Raw genomic sequence first — 26,974 nt, 5'->3', positions numbered from 1 at the left:
GTCACTAGTCGTACAGCGCCATTTGTCTTATTCCAGCACAGCTGCATCTGTGTTTAATTACGCTATCCTGGTCATGTGATTACCAGCGTGACCCACAGAAGATCACATTGCTTAATGTGTCAGAGGAAGTGGTCAGTTCTGGGTCAGCTGACTACATATGAACTATGGGATGACATTACCTACCAGATCAATCCTGTTCGTTCTAATACCCCTCTCTGTATACTACTGCTAACTCTATGAAATGAGGATATATATATATATATATATCTATCTATCTATCTATCTATCTATCTATCTATCTATCTAATATAGTAGTTTTAATCTGCATTTTTTGCAGTGATTTGAAAAGGGATTTTATCGCAATTGTGCAAATCTAAAGACATTGCCATTTTACCACAAATAGAAAAAAAAAAAATAATTGTGTAAGAACCCATCAGTGTCAAAACAACCTCAATTGTCATTATAGGTTAAATTACTTTTGCTTAATGGCAAAGTTTCTGTAAAAAATAACAGAAAAAAATCAAACACAACAAAACTGCAGTGTGAAATAACTTCAGCCCTAATGAAATGACCAGATACAGTCATAAAACTCCATCCCTTCTCTCCAAAGCTAGAAGATTCATGGAAAATGTAGGCAGCATTAAAAAAAATTTTTGTGGAATTGTGACCCACAATTGAGCCAAAATCATGCCTGCAACATCAGCCAAAACAGGTAAGCACAAGGCATACACAAGAACCTCTACGTTTTTCTCTAATAAGAGACTGTACTGCACTATATAAGCAAAAATTTAAAAAATAAATAAATCCTACAAGGAGGTACCTGTAAGCTAATACAGTCTGGCCCCAGGGAAGTTTTCTTAAAGTACACCTTCCTATACATGTGTAATGTTATTGGCCAAAAGTACTTTTTTAAACAATTTCCATCTTCAGGCTATGGCTAGCTTTAGAAAGAGACTAGACTGTCTCCAATATGGAGACATTCTAATAGAAATAGAGGATGAAGCAATACATTAAAGGGGTACTTCGGTGGAAAACTTTTCTTTCTTTTTTTTTTTTTTTTTTTCCAAATCAAACTGGTGCCAGAAAGTTAAACAGATTTGTAAATTACTTCTATTAAAACATCTTACTCCTTCCAGTACTTATTAGCTGCTGAATACTACAAAGGAAATTCTATTCTGTTTGGAACCTAGTGCTCTCTGCTGACATCTCTGTCCATTTTAGGAACTGTCCAGAGCAGCATATGTTTGCTATGGGGATTTTCTCCTACTCTGGACAGTTCTTAAAATGGACAGAGATGTCAGCAGAGGTCATGATGTCAGCAGAGAGCTCTGTGTTCCAAAAATAAAAGAATTTAAGTATTGTAGTATGATTTAAGAAAAAAAAGTTGATTTAAAAAAAAAAAAAATTCCACCAGAGTACCCCCTTTAACATTCAAAAAGGTGAAGAGGGAGACCCAAAACTCTTGTACTCTAGGACAGGAAAATAGACCATGTAACGGGTCCATCAGGGGTAGATTGTAATTCGGGCACACCTCTATACACTCAGGCCTCGCCTTGGTTCTTAGGAGAGTAAAACCGTACAGTGCATGGTATATTATTTTAAACTGGGTCTCCCTCCACACCTTGTTAGTAACTGCCCTGCGAACTTTAGTTCAGCCTCCAAGATCAGTTTGAGAAGGTCAGTTTTGCCCAATTTACCCTCCCAGTAGCAAAACATAGAAGTAGTAAGGGGGTAGAAGCAAGCCTCGATGTTTAATTTTCCAAAAAAAGGTAAGAGAATGAACGAGTGGCAGATTCGGTACCTTGAAAATCGTCAAAGGAGATATGACTAATTTTCCTGAGACACAGTTAGTAAACGTGGACAGAGGAGGGACATTAGGTGAGAGTATTGAAGAATGTGGTGAGGTCCCAGGCCATATTCCTTTTCCAGTTCAGGTAACGTATAGTAATGATCCTCAGTGGGATGGAACAGGTGTTTTACTAAAGTGATACCCTCAGCCCTCCAGTCATTATACAGTCTATTCTGTCTGCCCATTGGGAACTCCGGATACGACCAGAGAGGCATCCACTTACTAAGAAGGAAGGGAAGGTTGAGCCCGCCTCTACAGGCCTTCCAGGCTGCGACCGTAAGTAAGCTTCCTTTTACATCTTTAGGTAAAGCTGAGTATTTAGTGTGTAATAAAGCCGACAATGACCAAGGCCATACTACATCTGCTTCCAACTAATTGTTAGAATACATACTGGACCCCTTAACCCAGTCTACTCCGTGTCTCAGTAAGCACACCAAACTATAATGATGGATATTAGGGAAATTAAGGCCACCTTCAATTTGCATAGCGCTATTCTGGGGCGCTTGTTGGCCTATATAAATTTAGTGAAAGCAGTAGTAAGACGGTTGACATCCTGGTGTTTCAAGAGAAGTGGGATAGTCTGCATAGGATATAAGAGTTTAGAGAAGCTCATCATTTTCAGTAAGTGACATCTAGCTGGAAAAGGAAGAAGTAAAGATGACCACCAACGTAGCGCTTCAAGAATCCGAGCTATAAGAGGGGGATAATTTAGAGTATACAGAGAGGAGGGAGTAAGACCAATTAGAATCCCCAGATATTTGACAGAAGTGGAGGAGACAGAGACAGGAACATTAACAGTAGAAGGGAGACCCACCCGTAAAACACCTTTAAGGTGAAGGGTACTTTTGGACACAACTTTTTTTTTTTTTTTTTTCCATTAATAATTTTTATTAAAGAGTTTTGAATGGTTACAATCAATGCACACCAACGGGTGTGGGAACAATGCAGGGTATGACATCATGTTAATACGCTGACATTGGGAAGTCAGCCATTAGCTTCATATTTAACAGTTACAAATAGTCAACAAATAACCTTAACCTAGGTGTCATTTTAAGAGAACTATTGGATACCTCAGGCATATAAGACAATAGTTCTACAGTATTACTGATAGGAATATATGGAAGTGTTCATAACTGTGTGCTCGGTGAATTACATGTCTCAGCATTGGTTATCGACTCGGATGTCGAGTATAATGAACGGCAAATGCTAGGGGAAAGGAAAATGGGTGTAAGATGTTATCCATAGGAGGATTATTTTTGGACACAACTTTAAAACCAGGCGACCCACCAAAATCCTGCAATAAGAAAAAAAAAAAAAAAACCCTGTCCAAGTCAGCCAAGGGATTGGATAAGAAGAGTAATAGATCATCTGCAAACAGTACAGACTTGAGCTCTGTGGAACCCACCTTTGTACCCTACACAGCTAGGTTAGATTGAAGAAAATGAGACAGGGGTTCTATGGCCAGGTTAAACAGTAGGGGGGACAGTGGGCACCCCTGTCGGCTGCCCCTCTGAGGAGAGAAGGGAGCCGACAGGAACCCCGGCAGAGAAATTCTAGCTAATAGGTTGGAGTAAAGAGTCCGGAGTTAGGATAGAAAAGCACCAGAAAAGCCCATTTTTGGTAAGACAGCCCAGAGCCACTGCCATCGCACACTGTCGAATGCTTTTCCAGCATCAATGGAAAGGACAGCGGGTGAAGGTTGCAGGTCCGGGTGCATGTGAATATCATCAAGGACAGTGCGGACATTAGTAACAGCAGACCGTCCCTTGAAAAAGCCAACCTGAGCGGGAGATATCCAACGGGGAAGGAGCTGGGCCAAACGGTCAGCCATGATTTTGGAAATTAGCTTCAGATCAGCATTGATCAGCGAGATCGGGCGGAAGCCATCCGGAATAGAATGGTCTTTGTCCGGTTTATGGAGAAAATGGATATAAGCTGTGTTCATCATTGACAAGATAGACGCTCCTGAGAGAAAGAAACTATGCAATGTCAGTAGAGTAGGGACAACGTCATGTAGTAATAGTTTGTAAAAATGACCAGAGAAGCCGTCAGGCCCTGTCGCCTTCCCCGAGGAGAGATTCTTGATAGCCCCAGTCAGTTCCTCAGTTGTCTGCATTAAGGCCACAATGGTAATCATCTGATAAAATAGGTAGGTCAACTGCAGATGCAGAACCAATCAATAGAGGAGGGAACATTAGGGGTGGAGGAAGAGTACAGAGAGGAAAAGTAGTCACGCAGGATCTCAACTATCTTATGAGAATGACCCACTCTGGAGATATCTTTCATTATAGCTATATGGATAGGGGGAAAGGACCCCTTTGAGAACCTAACCAACAGCTTTCCAGATTTATTACCATAACAAAACAGTAAGGCATCAAAATGTGATTTATGTAAATTCTACCTCCTCTCCAGCCAGGCCTCATAATTGATCCTTGCCTGTTTGTATCCAGCCGTTGAGGTCTCAGAAGGATTAGATAGAAAGAGGGAATATGCCTTCCTCAATTGATCTCCTTTTTCAGACAAACATTTCATTATTTTCCGTTTGAAAGAGGTGACATAAGCCATAATTTGCCCCCTATGTACCGCCATGGCTGCATCCCAATATAAAGAGGGGTTCTAAACATGGTCAGAATTGGTAGAGGCATACTCCATCCACCACCCTCTGAGTAGATCCTTGAACTTCTCCTCTCTATCCAGCCCCATTGGGAACCTCCATATATAGTCAGAACCCTTGGGGACCATGTCCGTAAGCTATAAGACTACAGGGGCGTGATCGGATATCACAAGATCTTCAATTCAGTGATGAGAAATATATCTCGATAAAGGGGGAGAAGTAAAGAAGTAGTCTATCCTGGACCATGAGTCCTGAGAGTGGGAATAATGCGAATACTCTCTGGAATCAGGGTGCAAGAGTCTCCTCAAATCCACCAGACAGACCTGCGTGGGACAATGTGCCAGCCGAAGATCACGCCTTCTAGGTAGAGTAGAGCAAAGTCTGTTAGGTCTTCAATCTTCATCGGAGCACATCACTGCATTTAAATCTCCACCAATTATCACGGAGGAAGCCACAGAGTTCTGGACCTGAACAGCCAAGGAGTCAAAAAAAGAAGCGTTATCACCCTTTGGACCATAAGCAGAGAAGAGAATAAGCGTATCGGACGCAAGTTTCACCACAAATTCGCACCACCTCCCCTCATCATCATTTTCTACTGAGACCACTTCCCCCACACACTGCTTACCCACCTGGAAGAGCCACTTCCTCATTCTAACATAATCTGTAGCATAAAGATGCGTTTCCTGTAGCATCACTACATCTGGGGAGAACCGTTTCAGGTGGCGAAGAATCATATTACCTTTGTGAGGTGAGCTAAGACCCTTTACATTCCACAAGATAATTTGCATATTTAACGTACGTCAGGTGGGAAAAATAAGATGACCAGTAGTAGGAGAGAAAAGCACATGACCAAAGCGAGCAGATCAAATAAAGAAACACAGTAAACATCCCTTACACACCCTCTTAACGCAAAACAAACCCTTCCCCATACTGAATCCCCAGGGATCTCCCTACAAAATAAAGACCCCCAGGAGGGAGAATATCTCCTTCAAACTTCACTTCCCAGTACTGTGAGAACCCATACATGGAAAAAGAACAATAACTCCATCATATATAAAGGAAGCAGTCCCTCTTCCAGCTACCCCTATCTAAAATGAAAATACAGAGGCATAACAATAATCCCCCACCACCACTGCAAAAGGCAGGATAACCCAATAACTTTGGTCATTCATCTGGGAAAGACCTTTAAAATAAACAGTTGCCAGTTCCCCTCTGCAACAGATACCAGTGTACCAGGGTCCCCAAAGAGCACAAAAAGGACAGGAGGAAAACAGTGCACAGTTTAATACCAATGAAACGAGAGGGCAAATAACTTTTTTTTTTCCTAATTTTGCATTTGTTAACATTCCCCACCTAGGCCCTCCTATCCTTCCCCGCCCCCCACTATCCCCCTGTCAAGAAATCGCTATTTCAGGCTAGTAAAGGATGGCTATACTGCTCATTCCCCCCAGGTAAACATTACCCCTAACTATCACACCTCAGAACATGGAACTGTGCATGAAAGTCTCGCAAAGAACTCAAGTCCTCTCAGTGTCACTGGAGAGCATCTTCAAGGCCCTAGAAGGCAATGGGCTAGGCGCCAGCTGCGGAGCCTCAGGAACCGGAGAGGAGCAGGAGAAACCGATCAGCAGGAAAGTGTCTCTGAAGACCATCAATCATCCGGTGGCAAAACGGAGCAGTGCCGCTGTTCCTTTGGAGAGGCCATAATCCAGGTGGACAGGTGCATATCTCCAAGTCCCGGGGTAGATGACTGTGGCTGGGTGGTGCTCCGCAAAGGGGAACGAGTCACCTCATCAGGAACCGTGCAGGGAGAGTGAAGCTTCGTGGAATAATATTGCGCCAGCTTCTCATTTGCCTCCTCCGGTGATGTGATCATGGACATAGAACCATTAGGAAGGTAGACCCTAAGGACAGCAGGATACACCATGGCAAAATGTATCTGTTTCCTATGCAAGGTAGTGCAGATTGGGGAAAACAGAGTGCAGTGGCGAGACACTTCGGCCAAAAAGTCCCCAAAAATAAGCAAGCATCCTCCTTCAAACATAAGGCCATCTCTCTTTTGGCGGAAAGCCTGTAGTAGAGCAACTTTATCCTTAAAGTCTAGGTATTTTACAATAACTTGCCTCTGTCTAGTGCGGGTCATAAGGGCAGGCGGTGTTTCAGGTTCTGGCGTGGGACGGAGGTCCCGACCTAGGCGATGGGCTCGTTCAACCCGGGAGCGGTGGGGGAGGCCCAGTAGTTGAGGTACAATCTGTCCGCACAGCCTGTAGAGGTCTCGTGTCAGGATCGATTGAGGGACTCCAACGACCCGCAAGTTGTTTCTGCGGGATCTGTTCTCGAGATCCTCCACTTTACCCCAGAGACGCTTGTTGTTAGCATCCAGAGCCGCCATGCGGGGTTAACTGCACCTGAGGCCTCCTCCAGGGTCTGGAGTCTGCCGCCATGTTCTGCCACTGTCTGGCCCTGTTTCTGCACGTCCACTTGCAGCTGCTGTAATGTGGACTGCAAAGTGGTGGTGAGAGCAGCCTGAACACTCGGGGCGATTCTGCTTGCCACAGCAGCTGCCAATCTATCATAGTCCAGGCAGAATAGGTTCTGATCATCGCCTCCATCTAAGCACTCACGGTCAGAAAAGGTAGGGGAGGGAGCATGGCTGGAGGCCCGGGAGTCTGCCATGCAGTTGGAGCCGGCCTTTCACTTGGGGGTCTGTCCAGAGCCCTGGGAGTGTTTGCGGTGGCCCTTGGGGGGTGGGCAGGTAGCAGGGTACAATAACAGGGTAGCTGCGGCAGAGCTGGTGTTCCATGTGTCCTCACAGCATGGCGCTGGAACCAGAAGTCGCAATTCTTTTTATTGTATTCTTCCATTCCAGTCAAATACATTTAGACCATGTTCTCACTCAGTTTTTGAAGCCATTTTTATTCTTTTGGTCCTTTTTTTTCCCAACTGTTTTCTGCTCAAAAAATGGCCCAAAATACTGTGTGTGAACATAGCTTTAGTCTTTATTATCCTCCCATCATGTGATTGCAGATATCACCAATTCATTATACTCAGATAAAATTTGTTCACATCCTATCAGTCTCTTGATCCTACTGTGACTGTAACTTATACCTTTCTAACTTACTAAAGCCCAGGGTTTGACATATGTGTTTGCATACTGTGAAGGAAAAGTCCAGATCTCAAGACATTTGCTTTGATGCAGATGAAAATGAGCTTTTACATTAGTGCAGAGAGGCAAATGACTGACATATACTGCTAGATATTTGCTTACCTTGTGAGTAAAGTTTTCATATGGTGGAAACTGAGCCAGTCTTTATATAATGGGTAAAGGGCTACTACAGTCACAGTGGTGTATGATGAAACAAACTTTTTTTTTAGAATACATATTTGATCTCACGTATGAGTGCATAGTAATGTTTGGGTTTTTAAAGATCAGTTTAATCTTTAAAGTAGGGATTGCAATCTTTTTCTTATTTCCCACCGTCCGGAATATGGTAATGGAGGAAAAAGGGGGAGAAAAAGCTAGGAAGACAGCTCACACAAGCTGAGGAAAGAGAAGGGAGTACAGTAAAGGTAGTTTGCAAGGGAGAGTCATGTGGACTGTTAAGTATAGAAAAAGAATAGTGTTTGCAGTAGCAAGAGCGAGCATAATTGTTAATTAAGACCTACAGGGAATAACTTTTTTTTTACTCCATAGTAAGTATGTAAGAATAAAAAAATATTTCTTCAAAAGTGTCCTTAGCCTTTAACCCATTCAGGACATCGGGCATAAATGTACGCCCTAGTCATGCTCCCATTGTGTGAAGTGCGCTTAACAACCGGAGGATCCTGGATGCTATAAGTGGCCAGGCCCATGGCTAATGCTGGACATCTCTAATCAAGATGATGTCCAGCACTAACCCTTTTGTCTAAACCGGTTAAAAAGCATTCCCGGCTAGCTCAGGGAGCTGATCGGGACCACCTCGGCAAAACTGCAGGGTGCCGATCAGCTGAAAGGATGGGCGAAGGGTCCCTACCTCCCTCTGTCCTGTTTAATCAGCATTTTAACTGTGCAGGCAGCCTCAGCAGCCTGCACTAATGGATCGCCAATAACTCTGGTCCAGCATTGTTCAGTGTTTGCAAATGATAGGTCTCCTTTGGGGAATAAAAAATAGTGAATAAAATGTAAAAATAAATGTGAATAAGCCCCTTCCCTAATAGAAGTTTAAATCACTTCACTTTTCCCAATTATAACGTAAACAAAAATAAACATAAATATATGTAATATTGCCACATGCATAAATTGTTTAATTATTAAAATATGTTAATGAAACTGTACTGTCCATGGCATAAATGCAAAAATACCAAATGCCAGAATTGTAGTACGGATTAAAACAACAGATTGTGGTGCAAAAAAATTAGCTCTCATACATCCCAGTATATGAAAAAATAAAAGTGTTACAGGGATCAGAAGACGACATACACATTTTTTAAATGTAGTAACATAAAAAAAATCCTATGTAAACTGGGTATCGTAATTGTATGGACCTACTGAATAAAGAGCACATTCAATAAAGAGCACATTCAATTTTTACCAAAAAGTGCACTGCGTAGAAACAAAATTTGCAAAATGATGAGGGTTTTTTTACGGTACATTTTGTGGTAAAATGAGGGATGTCATTACAAAGTACAATTGGTGGTGTAAAAAACACAAGCCCTCGTAGGGTCTATTCACACTGCAGAAAGTGGAAATTCAGAAGTGTGAATGGGAGTGCGGAATCCGCAAGCGAAAATTCTGCCGTGTGAATAGAACCATATGAGTCTGTAGGTGGAAAATTGAAAGCATTCTGGCTATTAGAAGGCGAGGGAGGGGGGGGGGCTAAATGGCAAAAATGATAAATCCTGATGGGGTACTCCACTAGAAAACATTTTTTTTAATCAACTGGTGCCAGAAAGTTAAACAGATTTGTAAATTACTTCTATTAAAAAATCTTAATCCTTCCCGTACTTATCAACTGCTGTATGAGCCACAGGAAGTGCTTTTCTTTTTGAATTTCCTTTCTGTCTGACCACAGTGACACCTCTGTCCATATCAGGAACTGTCCAAATTCTATGGGAATTTGCTCCTACTCTGGACATTTCCTAAAATGGACACAGGTGTCGGCAGAGAGCACTGTGGTCAGACAGAATGGAAATTCAAAAAGAAAAGAACTTCCTGTGGATCATACAGCAGCTGATAAGTACAGGAAGAATTAAAGGAGTACTCCGGCGCGCACTTTTTTCCTTTTATCCCGTCCGGGCTGCAAAATAAAAGAAAACACACTTTATCTTACCTGCCAACGAGCCCCCGGAGCTCCGGTACACTCCGTTACAGGTGTTCGGTCCCCGGGCTGTATTCTTCTTACTTCCTGTTAGCCCGGCACGTCACACGGAGCTTCAGCCTATTACCGGCCGCAGCGATGTCACGTCTCGGCCGGTGATAGGCTGAAGCTCCCTGTGACGTGCCGGGCTAACAGGAAGTAAGAAGAATACAGCCCAGGGGACCGAACACCTGTACCGGAGCTCCGGGGGCCCGTTGGCAGGTAAGAGAAAGTGTGCTTTCTTTTATTTTGCAGCCCGGACGGGATAAAAGGAAAAAAGTGCGCGCCGGAGTACTCCTTTAAGATTTTTAACAGGAGTCCTTTACAAATGTGTTTAACTTTCTGGTCCCATTTGATTTAAAAAAAAGTTTTCCAGTGGAGTACCCCTTTCAGACAGTGTTTCCGAACCAGGGTGCCTCCAGGTGTAGCAAAACTACAACTCCCAGAATGCCTGGACAGCCAACGGCTGTCCAGGCATGCTGGGAGTTGTAGTTTTGCAACATTTGGAAGGACCCTGGATGGAAAACATTGCCTTAGGGGGTTTAGTGCAGTCAGTGCAGGCTGTATTCAAAAAGAAATGACTGGCACAGCCTACCCAAACAAGTGTGAATTTCCCCTTAGGATTCAAAAGAATGGTGGTGCACTCTCAGGGCAAGGAGTAGTCCAATCCAAGAACCATAACATTTATTTTCTATTGAAATTGCAGGTCAGTGTGTCGGAGTCTATTGTCAGGGGTATATGTCAGTAAGATATCTATAACCATACATCTACCAACTGTATAAAGATGTACAGCATGCACAATACATTTATTTGCAGTTGCCCTCTGGATAGGAAATCCCAGCTTGCTGGAGGTAAAATAAAGGTATGCAGTCATATACTGGCATGATAAAGGCCAACGTGTGAATAGAGTTCTCTGTACATGTTTGACGGAATGTGCCAGGAGGTATTCCCAATGTATAATCCAAACATAGGGCTCAGAAGCAGTATGCACAAAGCCTGATGTTGCTGAACCAGAGATTGCTGTAATGATAGAAAACACTATGCAGAATACAATGATTTCGGTCAAGGCTGTCACATCTCACAAAGCACTGATCTATGCATTATGATCTTGTACTGGATCATCACAATAGAACTGGAGTAACATTTTGTAGACAACAGACATTTCTAGAACAATTTCCCATTAATCTTAAAAGCTCATCATTAGAATGTATGAAAACAACCACCTCAACATTTCACCGATCAGGCATTGAATTTAAAGTACTTGCAAATGGAATCAAAAAGGTCAGTTCTGTTATGCTTCAGACTCCAGGCCGTCCGTGCACGTCACACTATCGTGATCATCCTCTGACTGGACATTGAGAAGGACAAACTTGCCGTCATTTGATAGCGGAACTGAAGACATGAGTTGGGCCAGTGCATCTGGATCCTGCAAACCAAAATGTTACGCCATTTATTATAACGACAAATTCTCAAGGCAGCCACAGCCTAATGCAGTCCTACAGTTGTGCTCACACACATCAGTGACTCCAGTTTGGGTGGGGTACATGCAATGTGGGGAATTGTATATAAGAAGTACATCTGAATGAACCAGATATTCCTCATATCTTTACTGTATGATGCATACATCAGGGCATTATTATTCAATATAACCCTGAAGACATAGGAAATCATAAGAGTCATAATGGAGATTGGCGGCTACTTTTTAAAGGGGTATTCCAGGCAAAAACTTTTTTTTATATATCAACTGGCTCCGGAAAGTTAAACAGATTTGTAAATTACTTCTATTAAAAAATCTTAATCCTTCCAATAGTTATTAGCTTCTGAAGTTGAGTTGTTGTTTTCTGTCTAACTGCTCAATGATGACTCACGTCCCGGGAGCTGTGCAGTTCCTATGGGGATATTTTCCCATCATGCACAGCTCCCGGGACGTGACATCATCATAGAGCAGTTAGACAGAAAACTTCAGAAGCTAATAACTATTGGGAGGATTAAGATTTTTTAATAGAAGTCATTTACAAATCTGTTTAACTTTCTGGAGCCAGTTGATATATATAAGAAAGTTTTTGCCTGGAATACCCCTTTAACCCCTTAAGGACTCAGCCCATTTTGGACTCAGACAATTAAATTTTTACGTTTTCATTTTTTCCTCCTCGCCTTCTAAAAATCATAACTCTTTTATATTTTCATCCACAGACTAGTATGAGGGCTTGTTTTTTGCGCGACCAGTTGTCCTTTGTAATGACATCACTCATTATATCATAAAATGTATGGCGCAACCAAAAAACACTATTTTTGTGGGGAAATTAAAACGAAAAACGCAATTTTGCTAATTTTGGAAGGTTTTGTTTTCACGCCGTACAATTTATGGTAAAAATTACGTGTGTTCTTTATTCTGAGGGTCAATACGATTAAAATGATACCCATTATTATATACTTTTATATTATTGTTGCGCTTAAAAAAAATCACAAACTTTTTAACCAAATTAGTACGTTTATAATCCCTTTATTTTGATGACCTCTAACTTTTTTATTTTTCCGTATAAGTGGCGGTATGGGGGCTCATTTTTTGCGCCATGATCTGTACTTTTTTTTTATACCACATTTGCATATAAAAAACTTTTAATACATTTTTTATAATTTTTTTTTAAATAAAATGTATTAAAAAAGTAGGAATTTTGGACTTTTTTAATTTTTTTTTCACGCCGTTCACCGTACGGGATCATTAACATTTTATTTTAATAGTTCGGACATTTACGCACGCGGCGATACCAAATATGTCTATAAAAAAAGTTTTTTACGCTTTTTGGGGGTAAAATAGGAAAAAACGGACGTTTTACTTTTTTATTGGGGGAGGGGATTTTTCACTTTTTTTTAACTTTTACTTTTACATTTTTTTTTACACTTGAATAGTCCCCATAGGGGACTATTCATAGCAATACCATGATTGCTAATACTGATCTGTTCTATGTATAGGACATAGAACAGATCAGTATTATCGGTCATCTCCTGCTCTGGTCTGCTCGATCACAGACCAGAGCAGGAGACGCCGGGAGCCGCACGGAGGAAGGTGAGGGGACCTCCGTGCAGCGTTATGAATGATCGGATCCCCGCAGCAGCGCTGCGGGCGATCCGATCGTTCATTTAAATCGCGAACTGCCGCAGATGCCGGGATCTGTATTGATCCCGGCACCTGAGGGGTTAATGGCGGACGCCCGCGAGATCGCGGGCGTCGGCCATTGCCGGCGGGTCCCTGGCTGCGATCAGCAGCCGGGATCAGCCGCGCATGACACGGGCATCGCTCCGATGCCCGCGGTTATGCATAGGACGTAAATGTACGTCCTGGTGCGTTAAGTACCACCTCACCAGGACGTACATTTACGTCCTGCGTCCTTAAGGGGTTAAACTAGTTTCACTATTCATACTATACCCAATTCAGAAAAAAATAAAACTAATGATTTTACCAGTAGCTTTTTATCAGCAGATAAAAATGTATCACTAAGATTATTTTTACCGATTACAGCCAGATACTTAACTTTGTCTAATGAGGTGATGGCGAACCTTTTTGAGCCAGAGTGCCCAAACCGTTATGCACGCTAACTTTTTTCCCCTCAAAGTGCCAGCACAAAAATGTTATTAGAATACTGAGGTTTAAGTTTAGAAAAAACAACTCATACAGTTGCCATAACTAATTACCATCTTTTGTTTTAAAAGAAGAACAACAGAGTTCAATGATCCAAACTTGTTTTTTTTTTTTTATTGAAAAAACGTCAAATCTAGTGAAGAAAACACACTGGTGGTTGGTGGTGCATCACCTAAATAAGCCTTCGTTTTCGTTAAAGTTATATTTTAAAGGAAAACTGTCAGCTTTCTCCTGGCTGGTAGTGCAGGGGATGCTGATCAGTTTGAGCCTTACCATGCCCGGATCCACCACTGTTTCTGCCGTAATCTTCTATTTTCACTATATGCAAATGAGGTGCTAACTTGCACCAACCGGGCTAGCTGGCACTGTGATGTCAGCGTTTCTGGCCGCAGCACCACTTAGCTCATCAATATTCCTCCCCTGCCTCTTCATTACAGAGTAGGGAGAAGAGGGAGAGGCGGAGGGAGGGGAGGAATATTGATAAGCTGGGCGGCGCTGCGGCCAGAAACGCTGACGTGACAGTGCCAGTTAGCACCTCATTTGCATATAGCGAAAATAGAAGATGACGGCAGAACGGCGTGGCGGATCTGGGCACAGTAAGGCTCAAACTGATCAGCATCCCCGCACTACCAGCCAGTACCACTGGTTAGTGCGGGGGGAGAAAGCGGACAGTTTTCCTTTAATCATTAGGACATTTACGCATGCAGCGATTCCAAATATGTTTGTTTATCTTTGGTGACATTATTTTATATAGAAATGGGGAAAAAGAGGGTCGATTTAACCTTTTATTGGGGGTGGGGGGGGCTTTAAACATTATTTTACATTTTACAAATTTTTGTTTGGTCCCCATAGGGCAGAGTATTCTAAACAGTGTGTCTCCAGTTGTTGCAATACTACAACTCCCAGCATGCCCGGACATCCAAAGGCTGTCCAGGCAAGCTGGGAATTGTAGTTTTGCAACAGCTGGAGGCAACCTGTTAGGAAAAAAACTGCCATGGGGACTGTTCTACTACTTAGGGTACGTTCACATGAGCGTATTACCTGCAGAATTCCCGCAGCGGATTTGATGTGGAAAATCCACAGCAGATTTTGATACCATTGACTTCAATAAATCCAAAAGGAAAATCTGCAAATCTGCCTCTATAGCGGATTTTCTGCTGACTCATTGAATTCAAATGGTAGCAAAATCTACTGCAGATTTTCTGCGGCAAATATGCTGTGGAAATTCTGCAGTTAATCTGCCCATGTGAACATACCCTTAGGGTCTATTCACATGTAAAGTATCCTGCACAGATTTTCTGCGCAGAATTTGAAGTTGTATTTAGTCATTTAGTTTACATTGAAATCTGCAGCATAAAATCCTGCGCATCAAATCTGCGCAGGATACCGTACGTGTGAATAGACCCTTATGGTACGATTATACGTACAGTATCCTACGCAGACTTGATGTGCAGGATTTTCTGCTGCAGATCTTAATGTAAACTAAATGACTGAGCACAGCTTCTAATCTGCAGTTTCAGGATACTGTACGTGTGAATAGACCCATAGGGCTCGTTCACACAGGCAGATCCACAGCGTATTTTACGTTGCGGATCTGCCGACAATGGAACCCTACAGTTTTATCTTAGATGTGCCGCTACGAGCAGACACACTGCTGCGAGTCGCCACGTGCATGCGCAGTATACTCGCACACATTGCGGCCGCTCCCCCTGCCCCTGAGCTAGGCCGAGAGCAGCCACGTGTGCGAGTATACTGTGCATGCATGCGGCAACTCACGCAATTCAGTGTGTCTGCTCTTAGCGGCAGATTGCCGCTCCTAGCAGGAACATCTGAGACACACTATAGGGGTCCATCATTGGCGGATGCGCAGAATAAAATACGCTGTAGATCCACCCGTGTGAACGAGCCCATAAGCTGTGTTCACACGTACGTATTTTCTGCTGCAGATTTGAGTCAGCAGATCAGCTGTGGAAAATCAGCATAAAAATCCACTCATGTGAATGAGCCCTAAAGGTGTGTTCAAATGTGCTTATTTTCTTCTGCAGATCTGCTTCAGCAGATTTTACTGCCCACTTAAGTGACTAGGCAGCAAAATCTGCAGCAGATTTGTGAATGTACATGTGTGAATGTACCCTTTAGATTTGCTGCTGAAAATTCTGCTGGCCAGTGACTTCAATGGGCAGTAAAATCTGTGTGAACGCACCCTTAGGGCTCGTTCACACGAGTGAATTTTTCTGCTGCCTTTTTTTATCATTGAATTACCAGTAGCAGAAAAGAAGCTGTAGAAAATAAGCAGTTGAAAATCCGCAGCAAAATCCGCTCGTGTGAACGAGCCCTTTGGGTAGAGTCATACATGACGTCTTTTGCTGCATATTTTCTGCGGCTGTTTTTGTTACCCATTGACTTCAATGAGTAGAAAAATATGCAGTAGGAAAATACAGCACAAAATACCCTTAGTGTCACACCTATGTGACAAAAAAAAAAATCCAGCTACTTCAGCATTCCTACGGCTAGCTTCACACTGCTGTTTAGGGTCCGTTCAGCACAATTTTTTTGCATTGAACAGACCCTGAGTCGGAGCACAAGCTCACCGCCAGGTCCCGATTGATCTGATTGACTTGGGGTCGGCAGGGGTCCAGTATTTAAGCGGAGAAAAAAAAGATTAGACATTGCATATTTTTTCTCTCCGCTAAATTACCGTCCTTCCAACGGTGGAGCCCCCTTTAGTGGAGCACAGCAGTCATGTAAAAATAACCTTAAGGAGGTCAGTTTGGAAATTGTTCTTCAATTCTCTGGTCAAAATAAGCTGAAAGAAGCCCTGCTATTTATGTCCTGTCAGTCTGTACTGTGTTATACAAAGAAGCTTCAGACACAGGATCTTGTTGGAAATGATATTTGTTTCTTTAGCTAAACCGTGATAATGCTAAAATCAACTCCAGGGGCTAAGATATTTGCCTAAATTTCCCCCCAGAAGCACACAACATAAGTGTCAATGAATGAACACTGATGTTATGTCTCATGAAGAGGTCATAAACTATGGGTCTAAAGAACACTTGCCTTCTCCGCAGCAGCAATTTCTTTTCCCAGGCTGATGGCAAAACATATCTGTGGAGAGAAGAAATGAAACATTGTCAGAGAACCACAATGGGTCATTATAGAAAGTTACTACAAGTAATGTTAAAGGGGTTTGTTTCGAACGCTTGGAGCAGGCGGAGGGGGTTGTGGCGTCACGCTACGCCCCTCGTGATGACACGCCACACCCCCTCAATGCAAGTGTCTATGGGAAGGGACGTGGCGGCCACCACGCCCCCTCCCATAGACTTGCATTGAGGGGTGTGGCCTGATGTTACGAGGGGCGTGGCTGTGACGGTACGACCCCTGCCGCCGGCACCCAGCATTCTAAATGAACGCTGGGTGCTGCACAGAGATCGCTGGGGTCCCAACTGCGGGACCCCTGCGATCAGATATCTTATCCCCTATCCGATGGATAGGGGATAAGATGTCTAGGGGCGGAGTACCCCTTTAAGAGGTACAAACAAAGGCCATGTGCACCAATCATCCAGAAGATTAAAACCACTGGCAGCTGAAGCTAGTAACACTTAACTTGTGACATTGGGGGAATATAATAGGAAGCAAGTGAACGATCACAGCTTAGCATTATAGTGCTGTAGCACTGGGATGTGGAGTAGGAAAATCTCAAAACCTGTAGGTTAGTTTCCTAGTATGCAGTGGTGCAGTACCCACCCACAGGTACAGTTGCACATACAGTCATGGCCGTAAATGTTGGCACCCCTGAAATTTTTTAAGAAAATGAAGAATTTCTCACAGAAAAGGATTGCAGTAACACATGTTTTGCTATACACATGTTTATTCCCTTTGTGTGTATTGGAACTAAACCAAAAAAGGGAGGAAAAAATGCAAATTGGACATAATGTCACTCCAAACTCCAAAAATGGACTAGACTAAATTATTGGCACCCTTTCAAAATTGTGAAAAAATAGGATTGTTTCAAGCATGTGATGCTCATTTAAACTCACCTGGGGCAAGTAACAGGTGTGGGCATTATAAAAATCACATCTGAAAGCAAATAAAAAGGAGAGAAGTTCACTTAGTCTTTGCATTGTGTGTCTGTGTGTGTCACACTAAGCATGGACAACAGAAAGGGGAGAAGAGAACTGTCTGAGAACTTGACAACCATAATTGTGGAAAAATATCAACGATCTCCAGAGATCTAAATTTGCCTTTCTCCACAGTGTGCAACATTATAAAGAGGTTTTTAACTCATGGCACTGTAGCTAATCTCCATGGGTGTGGACGGAAGAGAAAAATTAAAAGTCTGGATAGTGGATAAGCAGCCCAAAACAAGTTCCAAAGATATTCAAGCTGTTCTGGAGGCTCAGGGAGCATCAGTGTCAGTGCAAACTATCAGTTGACATTTAAATGAAATGAGACGCTATGGCAGGAGATCAAGGAGGATCCCACTGCTGACACAGAGACATAAAAAAGCAAGACTACATATTGCCAAAATGAACTTGAGTAAGCCAAAATCCTTCTAAAGCACATCATTCTACTGTTTACCGAAAACGGAATGAGGCCTACAAAGAAAAGAACACAGTACCTACAGTGAAATATGGTGGAGGTTCAATGATGTTTTGGGGTTGTTTTGCTGCCTCTGGCACTGGGTGCCTTCAATGTGTGCAATATGCAGAAAAAATTGGAAACACAAAAGGGAAGCGCAACAATGTGCCGTAAAAGTTTTCAGATATAACAAAGACAAAGAGGTGAAAAAAACTTGCTCACCTTCTGGTGTTGTGCAGTGGGCACAACACCATATCGCGCTTGTATCCCGTTGCAAAGGGAATAGTGAAATCAGGGGGTGCAGCTCACACCGTGGCGTCCTGGGATTCCTGGACGTCTGGAGAATGCAAGAGGTGAAGATCCCCGGGGCTCCGGTTCACGTGTAAAAAAGGTGTGTTCGAGCGCTCACTCCTGTAGAATAGCTTGGCTGGGATCGTGGCAGTAAGAAGTAGCCGGACACGGTTAAAGATATAATAACCGGATTTTATTTGTATAGATCACAGATAACGCGTTTCGAGGGGTGGGACCCCCTCTTCGTCAGATCAATGATGTGGCAGATGTGGGAGACCACTAATTTATGCAAAAAAAGCCCGCGAAATTTAACAGCAATTACCGGGTACAGATTAAAATACAAATATGCATCTGTGCAATACAATTTCCACAGTGTTGAAGATGTCTCAAATCCAAAGCAAAACATAAATTTAAATTTAACACATATTACAATTAACATGAATGGTGCTTGGATGGCAGATCAAATAAGGTATTACTGCTATTAGCCTGGCCTTCCGTTCGGGGAGCTGAGCAAGTAGAAAAATCAAAGCGCCGCTCTCCATGTTGCGGCGTCATCTCAAAGATAGAGGCACAACTGGACCCTGGTCTTCCCCTGTATGGGAGACCCCTCATCCAGGTGCTCGGGAGGAAATGTCCCAAATTACAAAAAAGTTCATAGTAGAAGCGCATATCCTGCGCTGGACCGATTTAACAAACACAGGCATCGGCATTGTAATAGAGCATATTCTATGCAGTAGTGCCGTAGTGTATATTGATGTCATTGATACATACATTATATATATATATATATATATATATATATATATATACACACATGCGCAGTTGTATTGGATTTACAGACTCGAATCGCTCCAACCCCATGGGCTGAATGAGGCTACAGAGCTCATTCACTGAATGTGTCATCCTGCCCTCTTACCAATAACCAGCAATCAACCAAAGAAGAATATATGGGAGGATGTGTGTACAACTGCGCATGTGTATATATATATATATATATAAATGTATGTATCAATGACATCAATATACACTACGGCACTACTGCATAGAATATGCTCTATTACAATGCCGATGCCTGTGTTTGTTAAATCGGTCCAGCGCAGGATATGCGCTTCTACTATGAACTTTTTTGTAATTTGGGACATTTCCTCCCGAGCACCTGGATGAGGGGTCTCCCATACAGGGGAAGACCAGGGTCCAGTTGTGCCTCTATCTTTGAGATGACGCCGCAACATGGAGAGCGGCGCTTTGATTTTTCTACTTGCTCAGCTCCCCGAACGGAAGGCCAGGCTAATAGCAGTAATACCTTATTTGATCTGCCATCCAAGCACCATTCATGTTAATTGTAATATGTGTTAAATTTAAATTTATGTTTTGCTTTGGATTTGAGACATCTTCAACACTGTGGAAATTGTATTGCACAGATGCATATTTGTATTTTAATCTGTACCCGGTAATTGCTGTTAAATTTCGCGGGCTTTTTTTGCATAAATTAGTGGCCTCCCACATCTGCCACATCATTGATCTGACGAAGAGGGGGTCCCACCCCTCGAAACGCGTTATCTGTGATCTATACAAATAAAATCCGGTTATTATATCTTTAACCGTGTCCGGCTACTTCTTACTGCCACGATCCCAGCCAAGCTATTCTACAGGAGTGAGCGCTCGAACACACCTTTTTTACACGTGAACCGGAGCCCCGGGGATCTTCACCTCTTTCAATGTGTGCAAGGCATCATGAAATCTGAGGATTTCCAATGGATTTTGGGTCGCATTGTACAGCCCAGTGTCAGAAAGCTGGGTTTGCGTCCGAGATCTTGGGTCTTCCAGCAGGACAATGACCCCAAACAAACGACAAAAAGCACCCAGAAATGGATGGCAACAAAGCACTGGAGAGTTCTGAAGTAGCCAGCAATGAGTCCAGATCTAAATCCCAATGAACACCTGTGGAGAGATCTTAAAATTGCTGTTGGGAAAAGGCGCCCTTCCAATAAGAGAGACCAGGAGCAGTTTGCAAAGGAAGAGTGGTCCAACATTCCGTCTGAGAGGTGCATGAAGCTTATTGATGGTTATAGGAAGTGACTGATTTCAGTTATTTTTTTCCAAAGGGTGTGCAACCAAATATTAAGTTAAGGGTGCCAATAGTTGTGTCCAGACCATTTTTGGAGTTTGGTGTGACATTATGTCCAGTTTACTTTTTTCCTCCCTTTTCTGGTTTAGTTCCAATACACACAAAGGGAATAAACGTGTGTAGCAAAACGTGTTACTGCAATCCTTTTCTGTGAGAAATACTTCATTTTCACCTACCCTTTCTTACAGCCAGCAATTCGACATGGTAAGCCGGCAAATACACATACTCCGGTACGCTGCAGTGTGAGAAGAACTGCGCATTCTGAATCAAAAGAGGAAACGGCCTGCAGGACATATACCGTGCCAATAAGCAAAAACAAGAGAACATCCAGCCTATATAGGTGGGGCTGCCATTCAAAAACTATTGATTTCTGATAATTACTTGTATTTGTTTTATTTCACATAATGCAGCAGTTTAGACCTATCTATCTTTGTGATAAAGATCCCACCATAACAGAGAGGATCCACAAACAAACTAATGTGGAACAGCCAGGAAATCAAGACAGTGAGACATTATTGGTTCTTAACCCCTTAAGGACTAAGCCAATTTTCACCTTAAGGGCCAGGCCATTTTTCGTTTTTGCAATTTTATTTTTCCCACCTCTCCTTCAAAAAATCATAACACTTTCAATTTTACACCTACAGACCCATATAAGGGCTTGTTTTTTTGCACCACCAATTGTACTTTGTAATGACACCAATCATTTAATAACAAAATCTACCACAAAACCAAAAAAATATATATTTGTGGGGGGAAATTGAAAAAAAAAAACCCACCAATTTGTAACTTTTGGGGGTTTCCGTTTCTACACAGTGCAATTTCCAGTGAAAACTACACCTGATCTTTAATCTTTAGGTCCATACGGTCACAAGGATACCCAATTATGTAGGTTTTATTTTATTTTACTACTTTAATAAAATCCTAACTACATGCACCAACATTTGTATGTTTAAAATTGTCATCTTCTTTTGTTTGACAAATTGTAAAACTTCAATAAACATTTACAGTTGAAAAAAAAAAAAAAATTGTCATCTTCTGACCCCTATAAAACTTTTTTATTTTTCCACATACAGGGCTATCTGAGAGCTCATTTTTTGAGCTGTGGTCTGTAGTTTTTATCGGTACCATTTTTTAAAAACATTTTTATGGTATATTAAGCGACCAAAAATGCGCAATTTTGGACTTACGTATTTTTTTTTCGTGTACGCCATCGACCGTGCAATTTAGCATTATATATTAATAGTTTGGACATTTACCCACGCGGCGGTACCACATATGATTATTTTTATTTTTTACTACATTATTTTATTTTATAAATGGGAAAAGGAGGGTGATTTGAACTTTTATTAGGGAAGGGGTTAATTCACTTTTATAAACTTTTTTTTTTTAGCCCCCACAATCTTCTGATTACATATACTGATCAGTGCTATGCCATAGCAAAGCACTGATCAGTGTAACCGGGGCTCTGCTGCTCTAGCCTGAAGCGCCGGCTAGGAGCAGCAGATCGACGAACTGACGACTAAGAGGCAGGTGAGGACCCTCTCGTCGCCAGTAAGCTGATCGGGACATCTCGATTATGTCGCGATAGCCCTGATCAGCTCCGCTGAGCTGCCGGGACACTTTTACTTTCTTTTTAGACGCCGGGATCAACTCTGATTGCAGCGTCTTAAGGGTTAAATCCGGGCACCGGCCCGATCGACTGTGCTCGGCATTAGCCGTGTGTCCTGGCTGCCCGCAGCAACCGGGACCCATGGGGATTAACCCGTTCTCCGCTGGTGAGAACGGTTTAATACCCGTTAACGGGACAGGTACGTCCTTGGTCCTTAAGTACCAGGGTCCGAGGGGGTACCTGTACGTCCTTGGTCCTTAAGGGGTTAAAGGAAAACATTTTTGTTTTGTTTTTTTAATCAACTGGTGCCAGAAAGTTAAACAGATTTGTAAATTACTTCTGTTAAAAAATCTTAATCCTTCAGTACTTATCAGCTGCTGTATACTACAGAGGAAGTTCTTTTCTTTTTGAATTTCCTTTCTGTCTGACCAAAGTGTTATCTGCTGACATCTCTGTCCATTTTAGGAACTGTCTAGAGTAGGAGTAAGTCCCCATAGAAAACCTATCCTGCCCTGGACAGTTCCTGACATGGACAGAGGTGTCAGCAGAGAGGACTGTGTTCAGACAAAATAAATTCAAAAAGAAAATAACTTCCTCTGTTGTATACAGCAGCTAATAAGTACTGGAAGGATTAAGATTTTTTAACAGAAGTAATTTACACATCTGTTTAACTCTCTGCCACCAGTTGATTTAAAAAATAAATAAATCCAGGAACAGAAAAATAGAGCTACTTTCTTTTAAAAACTGTCTCCAGGTTGGGTGTAGTTCTGTAGCTCAGTTCCATTGAAGCAGATTGAGCATAGTTGTACAGTTGCACAGATCAAAAAAGAAAAGAAGCTTGCTTTTGATATACTGTCTTTGCTCACACACAACATAGGGTATTCTAATACCTGTTACATTATAATTTACATTGCATCTGGAATCATCTTACAATAGATTTGTAGAACATTATCACACACAGAGGTACAGAGGAAAATATAATGTATGCTCAGACCTTTTCACCCTCTGTGTTACTTTCCAGGATGTAAGCACTCAAGGATTCCTCTCCAGATGCTTCAGGGGTGCAAACAACAAATCCCACCAAACGCTTGTTCTCTAGATGGGCAGCAAATTGGGTTATATTTTCAAGGTCAAACTAGTGAAACAAAAATAAAAATCAGTCAGCATGACATCTTTTATTAGTTTACAGAATGATAAATGGTTGAATGGCTTCTTTAAAGCTGCATTCACATCCCGTTTGCAGCCTATGGTTGCCGGATTCGGCTGGGGGATGGAAAAACCAGCGCTCCTGTACCCGGCTGGGGTACAGGAGCGCCCGATTTCCTAACCCCAGCTGGATGCTGCAAACGTGATGTGAATGCAGCCTAAGATCATGTTTCATTGGTAATAAAACTATGATAAAAAGTCTGTCCTATCTATGAGAAACACCTGCTAGGTAAAGTCGGGTAAATGTCTAGGAATATGATATTCAGCAGAAGCAGTCATTTGGATAAGCAAAGTGTCAACAGTTTAAAATACACTTTATTTGAATAGAAAGTATTACTAGAAAGTATTATTAGTTTTACACATTTTTACGCTGTAGATGGGTTTCTAAGACAAAAGACCCAAGGCAGCATTATTGTACTCAGAAGAACTACACACATTACATGTTTGTAAGACTCAGTTAAAGGGGAAATCGGCAAGGTTGAAAATGTATTTTAGTGAGAAGATACCACCCAAAGGTCTTTTTTTTACTTTAGTGGGTGAACAAAATGAAAAAAAAAAAAAAAAAAGCGTACACATATTTGAAGAGAAAAAGAAAACCTATTACTGTAAGGGAAAGAGGACGCAAATTAAAATACTATTTCGGTATCACTGTGCTATAAATCAAAAAAATTAACGATACACGTATTCTCCCTCTACTTCTCCCTCTTTAAAAAAAAAAATTAATAAATAAAATAAAAATCCTGATGTATAACAGAAAAAAAAATGATGCGAAAATTATTTGAGAAACAGAGAGAAGATGCATTATAGCTTTTAAATCTGCATGTACTAAAAAAAAAAAAATTTTTAATAATTAAAATAAAATCGAAAATGTGTCTGGTCAGGAGAGGAGGGTAACAAGCCCAGTTTAAAAGCAATTAAAGAGAATGGGCAAACTTTTACACAAATATCAAAGTTCATAGTTTCACTTTAAATAATAAACATGCTGGACAAGTACTTTAAACACACAACAAAGAATTCTAAAGCCACCACATATAACACAGCTATTTCTGTAAGTTGGCATCAAAGCCCCCCCCCCCCTAAAAAGATCTACTTACACTTATTCTGATAACTTGAGTTTGGGGATCTATTAATCTGAAATGCAAAATAATGAAAACAATCCTTTAATATATAAGAGAACCCACACTTTGAGCGAAGTGTTCAAAAGATAGTGATTTACAATTTACATCGCGCTGCCTGCTATCTGGTAAGAGCTACCACCAAATCCTTACAGACTTGATACACTAAAAATGGAGTCTGCAAGTTTCCATACTTGTAATCAATTATACTAAAAACTCTTATATAATCTTATACAATATAGAAAAGAACTTTTGTGTTTCCATGAATTTCATTTTAAAATAAAATAAAAAATAAAAATGTACCTTATGCTTTTAGTAGTTACCATCAAGTGGGATTCTGCCATTCGAAATATGTTATGAATGGCTCTTGCAGCCAAGACTTGTCTCATCGCTTCAAAGATAACCTGGTTGGTATGGTCGGTTTTTACTGCCATTGAGCCCAAAAAACGAACTACAAACATCTGCTGCAAAAGTAAACCTTAAAAAAATTGAATACAACAAAAAAAAGAATACAATAAATGTATACAAGCACACAAACAAATTATATATATACACACACACACACACACACTGGTCCCTCAAGTCAGGGCTGGAATTTCGGGGCCCCCATATAGCTGAAGAGTCTGGGTCCCCCAACCCCTTACCAAAAGCTATATCCCAAAAGATTCTATTTAGCTTTAGGAGGTTTTTGGCTTTTTACAGCCCAAATTATGTACCCAAAATATGTACCAGAATACATCCACATTTTGCTAATAAAATGGACAAAATAGTGTACCTCAACTTATACACAGCTTCTGGTACGTAATAACAACATGTCAAAAGTTATAATAGGTGGGGGTCCAGCTGTTGAGACTGCCATGATCATTAGAACGAAGGATCATAAGAACTCAGCTGAGCATGGTGTCCCTTTGTTTCTGCTCTGCTTGCCTTGTAAGGGTACGTTCAACACTATGGAATTGCCGCGGAATTTCCGGGCGGAATTCCGTGGGCGCAATTCTGCGGTGTGAACTTTAACATTAGTGTGAATGGGTCTCCGCGATACCCGTTCACACTGCGGAATTTCAGCGGCGGACATTTCCGCCGCTGAAAGTGTTTCGCGCAAAGAAAGAACATGTTCATTCTTTGTGCGGAATCCGCGAGCAGACCATAGCCGTCAATGGTGACGGCTCAGTGCCCTGTGGCCCTAGCGCTGAAGTATTCGGCCAGGCAGAATCTCTGCTCGCTGAATTCAGCGAGCAGAGATTCTGCAGTGTGAAAGTATGGACACCATGACAGTCTCATCTAGATGCATAGACACTGTCATGACATCTGTAATCCGTGTGCTCAGCTTTCTGAGGACAGCAGAGCAAAAAAAGGGTAACAAAGCATCAAGCTGAGACATGTAAGCACACACACACACACACACACACTGTGACAGGACCAGGGGTAAAGTGGTAGAAGGAGTGTGTACATTTCACCTAGGTTCCTGTCCTACATATTCAAAAAGCAGTCAACGAGCAGGAAAGTGTATTTCCCTGCTCCGCTTGGAAACTCCAAGTATCTGGGATCATTGCGGCTAATTCACCGGCAATGCTCAGTTGTGTTATAAAAGGGAAGACAGCTCACTGTCAAGCACTGTGAGAAACCACAGGAAATCTGAGCATTAGAGGGAGGCTGCCAGGTTCCACAGGCGAAGCAGCAGCGCAAGTAGTCACTCTCCTCCCAGCCACTCCTGCTTCATTGACCCTCATTGCATGAGGTTTCTGGTACTCGGAGTATCAATCAAGCACCACATTTTTAGTTGCCCTTGCAACCTGGCGTCTGGAATGCCTCGAAGCCTGGTGTAAAATAATCCCATCAATAGGTAGTACAAAGTTCAAAAGTGTCTAAAGACCCAGCAATTTATCATACAGCATGAGTCACTATAATAAATTTGGTGCCTCTTCAAGCTGCCTGGTCCAAGTTTATGCTGCCTACATATTAGTCAGGATTAGTAACTGCCTTACTGTTCAAGAAAAATTAATGGAGCCCCCCAGATTTGGTATCCAATGGAGCAGCCCATCCTAGAAGAGGTAAATAGTACAGGACACGTAGTATAATACCTTAGCGTAGAAAGGCACTGCTAGACAGCCAATCAGAGCATAGACTCCAAGTGAATTACCAGTGGCAGGGGCGTATCTATAGGGGATGCTGAGGTAGCAGTCAAATCAGTGGCCTGAGGGGGCCCCAAGGCACCTCTGCCCCATAAGAAGATACCAGTATTATACAAGTAACACATGGCAGGCATGGGCCCCTGTCACAGATTTAGCATTGGGGCCAAGAAGCTAAAAGTTACACCTCTGACCAGTGTTATTCTAATCTCACATGCTGGTGTGGTACTATACAGTGACCCCCCCGACCTACAATGGCCCCGACATATGATCATTTCAACATACGATGGCCTTTCAGAGGCCATCGCATGTTGAAGGCAGCATCAACATACGATGCTTTTGTATCTCAGGGCCATCGCATAAACGGCTATGCGGCAGCACAGACTGCTTCAGCTGCGGCGACAGCTACGGAAGGCGACATCCAGGGCAGCGGTGACGGTCCGGAGCGGTGGGGACACGTGAGTATAACCTCCAATACC

General features: G+C 42.2%; 1 protein-coding gene across 5 annotated transcripts in view; it reads right to left on the bottom strand.

Moving 5' to 3' along the window:
* Positions 1-10,130: 10,130 nt before the first annotated feature.
* The window catches only part of APPL2 (adaptor protein, phosphotyrosine interacting with PH domain and leucine zipper 2), a 59,208-nt gene continuing 42,364 nt past the window's right edge, over positions 10,131-26,974 (bottom strand). For all 5 annotated transcript variants that reach the window (XM_056574493.1, XM_056574495.1, XM_056574496.1 and 2 more), the window contains 5 exons: positions 24,670-24,844; positions 24,346-24,382; positions 23,040-23,180; positions 16,497-16,544; positions 10,131-11,225 (listed from right to left, as the gene is read on the bottom strand). In XM_056574493.1, the coding sequence (XP_056430468.1) occupies positions 11,091-11,225; positions 16,497-16,544; positions 23,040-23,180; positions 24,346-24,382; positions 24,670-24,844 (536 nt within the window). In that variant the 3' untranslated portion in view covers positions 10,131-11,090. The remainder of the gene's footprint in view (positions 11,226-16,496; positions 16,545-23,039; positions 23,181-24,345; positions 24,383-24,669; positions 24,845-26,974) is intronic.

This window comes from Hyla sarda, chromosome 4 (assembly GCF_029499605.1).
Source record: "Hyla sarda isolate aHylSar1 chromosome 4, aHylSar1.hap1, whole genome shotgun sequence".
Classification (NCBI taxonomy): Eukaryota; Metazoa; Chordata; class Amphibia; order Anura; family Hylidae; genus Hyla; species Hyla sarda.
The sequence above is the reverse complement of the archived record's forward strand: the minus strand, read 5'-3'. Positions and strand labels throughout refer to the sequence as shown.